The 11707-nt window shown below is 42.3% G+C and overlaps 1 protein-coding gene across 2 annotated transcripts in view; it reads right to left on the bottom strand.

Annotated features, from left to right (window-relative positions):
* Window positions 1-1037: 1037 nt before the first annotated feature.
* NFXL1 (nuclear transcription factor, X-box binding like 1) overlaps window positions 1038-11707 on the bottom strand; it is an 88439-nt gene continuing 77769 nt past the window's right edge. For both annotated transcript variants that reach the window (XM_045018824.1, XM_045018825.1), the window contains 2 exons: window positions 10177-10230; window positions 1038-2913 (listed from right to left, as the gene is read on the bottom strand). In XM_045018824.1, coding sequence (XP_044874759.1) covers window positions 2740-2913; window positions 10177-10230 — 228 coding nt within the window. In that variant the 3' untranslated portion in view covers window positions 1038-2739. The remainder of the gene's footprint in view (window positions 2914-10176; window positions 10231-11707) is intronic.

Below are 11707 nucleotides of genomic sequence, written 5' to 3'. Positions count from 1 at the left end.
TTTTTCCATATTGATCCATCTCAAAGTTTATTGTTTAAGTACCGTGCACTCCTTTATTCTATTACTACTTGAGAACAAATGAATGATCTAGATTTTATGCCACGTTTATTGTCTGGCAGGGTTTTTACAGATGACTGTAAGATATCCAGTGCCATAATATGCATGGTACTTTACAGATAAATGACAGGTTTCCTGCTGCCAAGGAGCTTACAATCTAAGGGCCCAATCCTCCAAGATGCTGAATGACCCCTGCAAGGTAACAGAGCACCTTTAACTCCTATTAATACTAGTGGGAGATGAGGTTGCTTAGCACCCTTCAGGAGGTATTCAGATTTGGAAGATGCTTTGTACTTAAATATATAGCAAAATATACTATATTTTAAGACTGACAAGTATGTATGCCAATCAGGCACTTCCCTTCTAGTACTTGGTGCTGATATAGACTTTTCCATTATTATTTTCTTTGCAAAACAAAATTCTTAATATTTGAATGTTTCTACTACATTACAACATAATGAACAAACATAGTATTTAAACGGTTGCAAATAACTAGCTTCAATATTTTCCCTATGCAAGTTCTAAACAATTCAAGTATTGAGTAAATGATCATAAAGGTGTTATCTGATGTTGTACTTCCAATACTTTGTTGCATCCATAAACAAACAGGCTAGCCTCCTCATCCAACATTAAAATGTAAGGAATCAAATGTATAAAATCACATAAGTGGAAGAGAGGAAAAGTTAGTAATCTGTTGCATTTAAGATGCACATTGTTTTAACCTACTCACATTCCTTGATCTAAATATTCATGAATCCTAGCATCAACAAGCACTGCTTGTGGTAGACATACCAACTTTAAAGAGTGCAAATGACTAAAATGCTTTTCTGTGGTTGGATTATACACCACTATTTTTGATATTTTGTCTATTTTAAGTTCTATCTTTCTCTCATACCAACAGATCAGGAGAGAATTAGTCCCTTTAATAAGCAGATACGTCTTTTACATATGAAAAGAAATAATTTAGAAACAGCAATGTGTTTTCCTGCCAATCAAAATGATTAATACAAATATTTAACATGATCAATGAAGTAGACAGTATTTCCCTCTAATATTTTACATCAAGTTGATACAAAATACTCAAAGCAATCTACACAAAGCTTCTGATGCAAGAGCAGATGATTTTCACAAGGTTCCTCTATTTGGAGAGATGGATTCCTTCTCTTTTAGCAACAGAATTAGAGCTAAGCAGGCAGACACTTTACAATGTATTTGTTTTAATGAAATAGGCAACACAGTCATAGAAAAAATGAGTTCATTTCAAGTAAGGTGAGAACTGCTTCAACAAAGCCCTGCTCACATTGACGTGAACATTTCTGCTGCAAACAGGTCCGCAACATACTATTTGACAACGGAACTGACTATTGTCATACATCTGTTTAAGGAAAATCTCCTCCTTTCTCCATCAACAGGAGGATTACTTGGCATAAAAGTGTTCACAAAAAAAATACTGTTTGCTCTCTGGCCTGGAGGAGCAAAGTCCACCTTTATGGCATGGATTTGGAGTAAGTCTCTACTTATCACTAAAGGAATATATGAAAGGAGAAAAACAAAGTGGGCTTTTCCTTATACTGTAAAGGAAATTTGTTCAAGAAACATGTCACAAGACAGCACAGCTTTCAGAGCTCACTTCACTGTCAAGCGACTTCCCATGTGATCAGCACAAGTCTGAGATTCCATTAGGCTTTTTTTTTTTTTTTGTTTGGAGGCACAGAAAAATTAAGGATTTAAAAAGTAATGATGTTGGACCCACTGTACTGTTTGTGATAGCGCCAGCAAAGTAAATAAATCTTTTGTGAGGAAAGCTGTCATTTCCTCTGTGGAAAGTCCAAGTCTTCTAGACAATTTGAAGTTCTAGATCAATAAAATGATGATTAAAGTTGCCGAAGGATGGATCTTCCTATTTTGTATGAATTATGATTTATCTAAATCAAAGAATAAAAATACTAACCTTTATTAACAGTGGCAGCTCAAGGCAATCTGCTGCCCTAGGCAACACTTCAGTGCACTGCCCTCACATCACTGAAACGTGACCAGGCCAAATCTGAGAAAGTGGTAGCGCAACCTAGGGTCACCCCACCACTCAAATTTGGGCTGGCCATCCCTCTGTCATCATGGGGTCACAACCTCACTCAAATTTAGCCCGACTGTCCCCCATCATCACAGAGAAGCAGCTGGACTAAATCTTCCTTTCTAGGCAGCTGCCCAGAAATCTGCCATACTAGGCAGCTGCCTAGCTTGTCATACATAGAGCGGCCTCTGCTTATTAAACTGGCAAAAATACTACGTTGATTTACTACAAATATGGCTCAATTTAACCTAATTTTACAAATGTCCTGGTATGCAGTACAACTACATTTAAAAAAACCCATGCTTAACATTGCAAAGTGGATTTAATGAGAAATAATACAATATATTAAAACAAAGCTGGTGAAACTGGGCAGGATTGACTGCATGACCACATGCACTGTACAACTTTAAACCATTCTACTTTGAATTAATCTTCTTGTACTGTTGGCTAAGATTTAAAAGCTTCACATGCTTTTTTTTTTCTCCCTCATGACATCCATTAAATATACAACTGAACTATGAACATGAAGTTCTATTATATATAGACTAACATTCTAGCAATAAGAGGTACCCAGAGCCCAACTGAGGTATATTACAATAGATCAAATTATTTCAGTTGTTGTAAGCCATGAGCCAAGCAAGCATCACAACAGCAACTCCACACACTGGCAGTATGATAAAATTCTTATATTTTTGCCACACCGATTGCTCAACTTCTACTTCATCCTTTCTTCTCTTGTTTTTCCGTCGTCCTTTTAACCTGTTCTCAAAAGCCTCTAGTTCAGCCTAGGTAGGACAGAAAACAAATAGTTGACACTTTTTCAGCATTAATAACTTGGAAATAATAAATTGACATTTAATATATATATGTATGATGACAAGTTAGTGGCTTACGAAATAGATCTATAGACGATGTGTGTGGAGGTGGGGTGGGGACGGGGGTTGGTAGCACCACCTACTATTCAGATTGCCCCAAACTTCCCCTTTTAAGAACTTGTTGTCAGTTGCTTATAACATAGCTAAACTTTTACATGCCAGATGACTGCCTCATTGATATTTGGGGGGAGGGGGGGGCGAGGGAGAGGGGAATTTAAGCCAAAACTGTTCAGTCATAATCAGGGAAAGAAAAAATACATTTTGTCCAGATCAAAGAAGATGTCTCAAAATTCTTTAAACAGCTGTGGAGCAGACCTGATATTTTACAGGGGGTGACCGTTGTGCCTTTTGCCATCACTGTAAAAGAACGCTCACATTTCTCCAAATTATAAATTTGAAAAAAAGATCCTTTGGAAAAAAAATAATCACAGTTCACACATACTCAGTAGATACTTTCCAGATTTTAATAGCTAAAAATCACTGCAGACTCCATCCTCGCTGAGCATACTCAAGCCTCTCGCAGCTCCTAGTACTGACCAGACTGCACGTGCAGCATCCCCACAAAGCAACTGAGCATGCTTAGGACCAGGCAAACAAAAGTGAAGCCAGACTTTCCCTGTAATGACTGCTCCAGGCCATGGTGGAACTGGGCACCTGAACTGACAGCAGGAGGCCAGTCTCTCCTCTGTTCTCCACGACCCCGGCAGCACAGAGGAGGACCAGCTGATTTGAATGCAAAGGGGACAAAAGCCAGGTGGGGGAAGGAAAGGAGTGAACTGGAACAAGGAATCTGAAACTGGAACTGGTGGGGCAAGGAAATTAGGACTAAGAGCCAGTGAGGCAAATGGGCAACGGGGTGGGGAGATAGTGAGATTAGAACGGGAGCTCAGAAAGAGAAGAGAGACCAGGATTCAGATCCAGTGTGTGTGGAAGGAGGGGGAAGGGGGGAGAACAGGAGAGCCCTGCCAATGACCTGGATATGAGAGAAGAACTGGAACTGGCTGGGCAAAGAGACTGGGACAAGGAGAGCAGGAAGACAGGGACAAGGAGCCATAAAGGGGGTGAGGGGAAAGAGATTGGATGAGGAGCCTGGGGAGGGAGACTAGGTTTATAAGCCAGTGGGAGGACAGACACACATCAGACAAGGAGCAGGAAGGGGAAGTGAAACTGGGATTCAGGCAGCAAGGCCAGAGGGGGTGACTAGCATTGGTTAAGCGAGGAGATGCCTGAGGAATGGAGACTGGGAATGTGTAGGAAATGACAACAGGGCTGGGACAAAGTCAGAGGTGGGGAAGAGACAGGCTAGGTGAGAATGTGGGCAAGAAGGGGTCACACTTGGGATGACTGGAGAGAAGAGTTGGTGCCCACCAAGGACAGTTCCATCTAGAGCCTGGAACAGAACATTCTTTTGCAGTCAGCAAAAATCTGAGAAACCCACTGGCAGAGTGTCTTCCCCCTCTGCAGCTGGTCCACAGAGGATGACAATCTACTACTGCTAAGAGTTACTCCCTTAGCTTAAGTGACAGATGTGTATGGTGGATCTACCAACCCTGCAAATGTCCCACATGGAAGTCAATATGATGCCATATGTTGGAAAGTGTTTTTTCAGACAAGTTTTTTAAAAACTTACAAAATTACACACAAAATTTATGTTTAAAGAACATTAAGGTGGCAAAGTCAAGCACTCAAAAGTTAGGAAATGCCAGAATTAGGTTGCCGGTGGAAATCTGAATGTGGACCCCTTGTGCATATGCAGCACGAGAATATTTAATTACATGATCACATACTATTTTTTTCCCCACAGTACCCTGGCCTCATTCAGTGCACAGGATGGAGCTGCTCTAGGTAAAAAGCAGGGTTGGGTAGCAAAGGAAGCTGTTGTCTGTTGGGCCCCCGTCTCATTTTTTGCAGAGGCTGAAGGATGTGTATTGAACAAGGTGGGGGTTGCAGGAACAGAAAGGAGGGTTTCACGGTTAAGAGCAATTGAATGCTGCCCTGGAGAATTGGATTCTATCCCTGTCTCTGCCACAGAATCCCTATGTGAGGCTAGTCAAGCCCCTTAAACCAAAACTTTTTAGTTTTTCCACAAGTGGCCACTAACTCCATTCCTCATTTTCTAGGTGTCCAATTTGATTCCCTGTGGTCTGATTTACAGAAGTGCTGAGCACTCAGTTGCAACTTGAGTCATCAGGAGCTGTGGTTTGAACAAGTGCTATATAATGCTAAATCCTCTGAATAATTGGGTTGTACATGTCTAAAATGGGGCACCCAAACTTGGTGGAAACTTTTGACATTACTCTCTCTGTGCCTTGATTTCCCAATATGTATGGGTACAGAGCCACCCCCTCACCTAGCCAGGTGTTGTAAAGTTAAATAAACCAAAGGGCTGTACACTTTATAGCTCCTCTAGGCTGAGCTCATTGCCCTCTATCTTCCCCCCACCCCCCACAAGGTCTCTGTGCACAACTCTTCCATCACCCTCTATTTCAGGGATACCCTGAAACCTCCACACTGCAGGACCTGTGCACCCCCCTTCCCCTCTCCAGGATATGCAGAGGCTCTGTGCATCCTCCATGTCCTTCTTCCCCCACACTACTGTCCCCCATTTTCCTCCCATGCCAGGGGGCAGGTGTGCCCTTATTCTTCCCATGCCCTCATCTTCTCCATTACAGGGTATCTGTGCCCTCCCCCACCTGTTAAGGGTTTCATGCGATTCCCATTCTTCCACCATGCCAGGGGTTATGCACACTTGCCCTTTCCCTCCTGCCCCTACACCATTCTTATTTTATTTTATTTTTGAGAGATAAATCATTCACACTGTCAAGTGTATTGGGAGGATGGGCAGAGCTGAGATGGGGTATTGTTATGCTGGAAAGTGTTAATGAATTCTATAGCAAGGGTTCACAAACTTTTTGCTGCCATGACCCCATTTTAATGAAGTATTTCCTGCCAGGACCCCAGACAGCATGAAGGACACTATTCTGAAGAGCAAAATGGCATCCTCAGTCCATTGTGGCCTCGCATGCACTGTACACTGAGATAACGCCGATCCCTATTGTGTGGAGGGCACCTTTTTCCTCCACACAACGTGACCTTGTATGTATGGTGCATGTGAGGTCATGCTTCATCCACTGTGATCTCACATTAACCATACATGCAAGGTCATGTTGTGCAGAGCAAAATGACATCCTCCATACGTTAGGGTTCGCTGAGACCTCATCTGCTAATGGCCTGACCCTATTTGGGGCTGCACTCCAGTTTGGGAATTGCTGCTCTGTAGACAACTGCAGACTTGGATGAAGCTGCTGGGCCTGCTAACCAGATGCCAAAAGGTGCCATGTGTCCCCTATTTTCCCCTTCCAGTTTTTCCTCACACATACACAAAAACCCAATAGGATCCTGCCCATTGATGCCTAAAATATTCCCATAACATCCGCTAAAATGCAAAATTTATGTTCAGAAGTTGTTATTGGGGCATTTCTCTATCTGAGTTGAGTGTGAAGACTTGTCTACACATGAAAATTAATTCAGGAAAAGGTAGTGTGTGAATTTAAAGCAGATTTGCTATTCCTGATTAATTCTTGGGGTGGGGGGATGCTCTAATTCCAGAGGCAGAGTTACTTGTTTATATATTAGCACTGGAAAAGGTACAGAGAAGAGAAAACAAAAAAGATATATGGAAGCTGGTTCTTACCCTTTAAGGAGAGATTAAAAAGACTGGAACTTGGAAAAGAGATGACTAAGAGGTCTATATAAATCATAACTGGTGTTGAGTTAGTGAATTAGAAAGTGTTATTTACTCCTTCATATAACACAAGAACCAGGGGGTCACCCAACGAAATTAACAGGCAACAGGTTTAAAAACAAACAAAAGGAAGTACTTCACACAACACACAATCAATGTGAGGAACTCATTTCCAGGGGATATGGTAAAGGCCAAAATTATAATGGTATTCAAAAAAAGAACTATGTAAGTTCATAGATGATAGGTCATCAACGGTTATTAGCCAGGATGGGCAGGGATGGTGTCTCTAGCCTGTGTTGCCAGAAGCTGGGAGTGGATGATAGAGGATGGATCACTCAATGACTGTTTGGTCTGTTCATTCCCTCTGAAGCATCTGGCATTGGCCACTGTCAGAAGACAGGATAGTGGGCTAAATGGACCATTGGTCTGACCCAGTATGGCCATTCTTATGGTTCAAATTAGCTTAATCAGAATGATGGTGTCCAGGCATGGAGTTAATCAGGAATAGCTATTCTGGAATAAATCCCTGTATAGCCAAGCCCTTAGACCTCACTTTGCTTAGCCAATTAATATTATGAAGCACTGTGATTCGATAGTGATAGGCACCATAGAAAAGCCCACAAGGAAATTAATAATTTTATTGTCAGAGCTGGTTTTGACTAACGCACAGTAAATAAAGCCTACAGCCAAATGAGCAATGAGATAAAAACAAAATATTGAATAGCAGCTGATTAAGTGAGTTCTATTCATCCTGCGTACTAAATGAGACAGGGGTCCTGTAGGAAAAAAATAGTATGCGATCATGTAATTAAAAACGGAATCATAATGCACACACAGGGGACAACATAAGGTTCCATGAGCAACTATAAAACCTAACTTTCTAGGGCTTGACTTTTCACCCTAAAATGTTTTTTAAAATCTTTTTTGCATACATAAAATTTAATTACCTCTGATCAGCAGGGTTTGAACCCTGAACCTCCAACACTGCAGCAAAAGACTACCACTACTTGCGCTACAGAACTAAATACATTAACTGACAGCTGCAGAAGTCTGTTAATGCAGAATGAGGGGTGGACAGCTGGATCTACAGGGTTGGGAAGCCCAGCCTGGCTTTGCCCCAACATGGGGGAAGAAAGCACTGAGAAACTCTGGCCCCATGTGGTGCCTCTGTGTTTGGAGCAAGAAGGAAGATGGGTTGCTGGATACAGGTGCTGGGTCTAAGGGTGAGGGCAGGGAACCTGACTAGGCTCTCCCCCACTCCACTGGGAAGATGGGAGATCCTCCCCTATGTGATGTCCTCAAAGGGGCTTGGGCACTGGGGCCATATGTTGTACACAGACCAGCTCTCTCCCGCCCCGTCTCACTGCTGCTACAGTACAATCTGCTACTGCCACTATTTTGGCATCAGCCCAACCTTAGAATTGTTTTGTTCAGTTATCTTGGAAGGCTACCAAAATTTTCCTGGGGTATGCGAACAAGAGAAGAGAAATTCCAATTTTAAACAATTTCTAGCTCCAAAAGCGTGAGCAAGGTTTCGTGGAAGAAAGAAAAGGCACTTCTACAGCCTGAGTGCTATCAGGCCTGCTGCAAAATAATGGAAGCGTGAGAGGTTCTCAAAGAATAGGTTGCAAGAATATTTTAAGAGTAAAGTGTTAAGAGGGGTTGCTACATCACGCATAGGCATTTATTTTAATAAAATATATACTTTTTACCTTGTCAGAAGGAGAAAGCACAAACAGGCGATGTTTTACTGTACTACAAGGTCCCTAAGAAAATTGCAGCCTCTATTTAAATGCTTACAGGGTCTGTTTCTGCAACCAAAACTATGTTTTCCCAAAGTTTATTTTATAAAGGTTTGACAAAATGTAAAAGAGTAATTACATGCAAAAATACTAATTTAATACAATATTTAAGATATTTTAACTCACGGAACATGAATCACAAGTTAATCATTTATACATGATTTTGCACATATTTGTAGATTTCTGGTGATGAGAGAGAACACTTTGGCTCTTACTATTATAAGTCACTCATAACACAGACCTGAGTTCTTTGGGCCCGAATTCTTAGCTGGTGGGAAAAATCTTGGCCCTTAGCATCTGAAGACAATGTACTACAAACCTTTAGCTATGCATAAATTAACAGATTTACCAAGGGTATGGCTACACTGGCGATTTGCAGCGCTGGAAAGCCTCCACCAGCGCTGCAATTAGTAAGTGGCCACACCTGCAGGGCACTTCCAGCGCTGCAACTCCCTGGCTGCAGCGCTGGCCGTACACCTCACTCAGCATGGGGAATAAGGATTCCAGCGCTGGTGCTGCAGCGCTGGTCATCAAGTGTGGCCACACACCAGCGCTGTGATTGGCCTCCAGGGAATAAGGTGTATCCCAGAATGCTTTTATAAATTACTCTCTTTGTTTTGTTATGCAGCCTTTCTTTGTTTTGTTGTGAACGAGCTCCAATCGGAGCTCCGTTCTGTACCTGGCTGTAAACAATCAAATGAGAGGCAGGCAGGGAGGGAGAGTGAATGAAACAGAACGGAGCCGTTTGAACTGCTTATCTAAAAAAACAAACACTGATCACAGCAAACAGGAGCTATCTATACCTGGCTGTGAACGATCAAATGAGAGGCAGGCAGGAAGAGTGAATGAAACAGAACGGAGCCGATCGCTCCGTTGAACTGCTTATCTAAAAAAACAAACACTGATCACAGCAAACAGGCAGGCTGTTTGCAATTAGAGTTAAGACTAAGGGCTCATGAACATTTTGTGATTTTTCCAATCCAGGAAGCTAACACTCAGTGTTGGCTCCAAAAATCCACTCTCTCTATCTTCCCCGCTCCCTGTCACAGTACACCACCCTCCACCCCCCTCTTTTGAAAAGCACGTTGGTGCACTTGAATGCTGGGATAGCTGCCCATAATGCAGCACTCCCAACAGCGCTGCAAATGCTCCAAATGTGGCCACACACCAGCGCTGGTAGCTGTGAGTGTGGCCACACACCAGCGCTGCTCCTACACAGCTGGATGACCAGCGCTGCAAACTACCAGCGCTGCAAACCGTAAGTGTAGCCATACCCCAAGAGAACTAAGGCTATGCCTACACTACAGATTATGTTGGCATAATTTATGTCACCCAGGGGAGTGACTAAATCTCCCCCCACCCCACCCCTGGAGCAATGCAAGTTACACTGATATAAGCGCCGGTGTGGACAGCACTATGTTGGTGGGAGAGCTTTTTCCAGCAGCATAGCTTCTGCCACTCACAGGGGCTGGAGCAGGTAAGCCGACGGGAGAGCTCCCCCCCCCCCCGTCAGCTTAGAGCAGCTACACTGGAGAGCTTACAGTGGGGCAGCTGTAAACTCTCTAGTGTAGCCATGTCCTAAGACTTGGGGAGAGGTGCTGGGGTCAGAGGAAGAAGGGTTGGTACCTGTTGCCTTCGCTTTTCTTCTTCAATAGCAGCTTTGGCTTCTGCCTCTTTTATCTGTTCAAACACATACAAAATAACGGGTAACTGACATTGTAAGATACTGATTATAGTATAAATTCTGTTTTCTTATTTCTCACAGGATCCTTTTGGCTTTTTACAAAACAAGACATTAGAAAAATACCAAAAAAGTGTAAACTTCCTTCTAGGTGAGCTTCTAATCTACTACTTAGATTGTAAGACACTCTGGGCAGAAATTGCATTGTCATATATATTTCGGAAATATCTAGCACATAGTGGGTGCCTTTGGATTATAAATAGTAGCAGCAGGCTGTGACAATTTGAGAATCTGTCTATACAATTTATTAATTGTGTTTGATACTGGGGGCTTTGTACGTATCTGTGTCAGACTGCAAATTCCATTTTCAATGTGCAGCCTTTTGCCTTCTCTATTACTGGTTTGCCTCCATGCTGGACTGAAAATTCCAAAGGCTGGTGGCAAAAGAACAATAGAGTTGTTAAAATATGATGATCAGCTTCACAAATGACAGATCGGGGAGAGATTGCCATGACTACAAAGTCAATTGGCATGGCTCTCTGGTCACCGGGGAATGCTGGCAGTGGGGTCACCTGATGTGGGGGGCTAAAAGTTATAAAAATTGGGGGGGGAGATAAGTTTTCTGGGGCTTCTGGCCATTTAGTCTCAAGCTAAAGAGGAAAGAGAAGCATCCCAGCATGTAGGTCCCTGCAGGAGGTAGGGGGCCCTGCCCAGTCCCCCCCCCCCCACTCTCATGGGAAGGGTAAGCTAGTAAGAGGCATTGTGGTTAGGATGTTTGTCATCTTCTAAATGATCAAATGAAAGAGAAATGTTCATCATGGATGGCAATTTAATAAGCAGCCTAATAACCTTTGTAGATTTTCACACAGCCTTTTAAACTGTTGAGGAATGACGCTTAAAAAGCTACAAAAATGGCTTACAGAATTAAGAACTGCAATAAACAAAATGCAAAGTGAAATTATTTAAAAAAAAGAAAGACTTGATTGGAAAAAAATTTCAACCACATCTACTTGTACCCAAAAAATGTGGCGTAAGTGTACAAATACCAAGTATCTGATATTTTATTGCCACCTACTGGTAAGGCATCAGCTCTGAAAGATGAGTTAGCCACCCATGATACAACACAGCTAACAGTCTGAAAAAGAGCAGCAGAAAGACTGTTTCAAAATAGACTACTGTGGTTGATTTTGAACCAGGGGGAGAGGATTAATCAAAATGATCAGTGTATGTTCCACAGAGAAAAGGAGGTAGAGTAGGTAGAAAAAAAAATTATAAAAATAAGAATGTGCATTAAAAGAAATCTCAAACTACTCAGCAGTGCACATTCATTAGGCACTATTATACTAGCTTGTACAGTTAAAACGTCAGTGATTTCTGGAACCTTATGGTCACCTTATAACAGTGCAAGATGATTTCTTTTGTAAATGTCTGCAGTCTTAATCAAAATGCTGCTCAGTCTTGATATGCTGCTCTGAA

The sequence above is a fragment of the Mauremys mutica genome, chromosome 5 (genome assembly GCF_020497125.1).
Source record: "Mauremys mutica isolate MM-2020 ecotype Southern chromosome 5, ASM2049712v1, whole genome shotgun sequence".
In the NCBI taxonomy this organism is placed as follows: domain Eukaryota; kingdom Metazoa; phylum Chordata; order Testudines; family Geoemydidae; genus Mauremys; species Mauremys mutica.
This window is presented reverse-complemented; position numbering and strand designations above follow the sequence as displayed.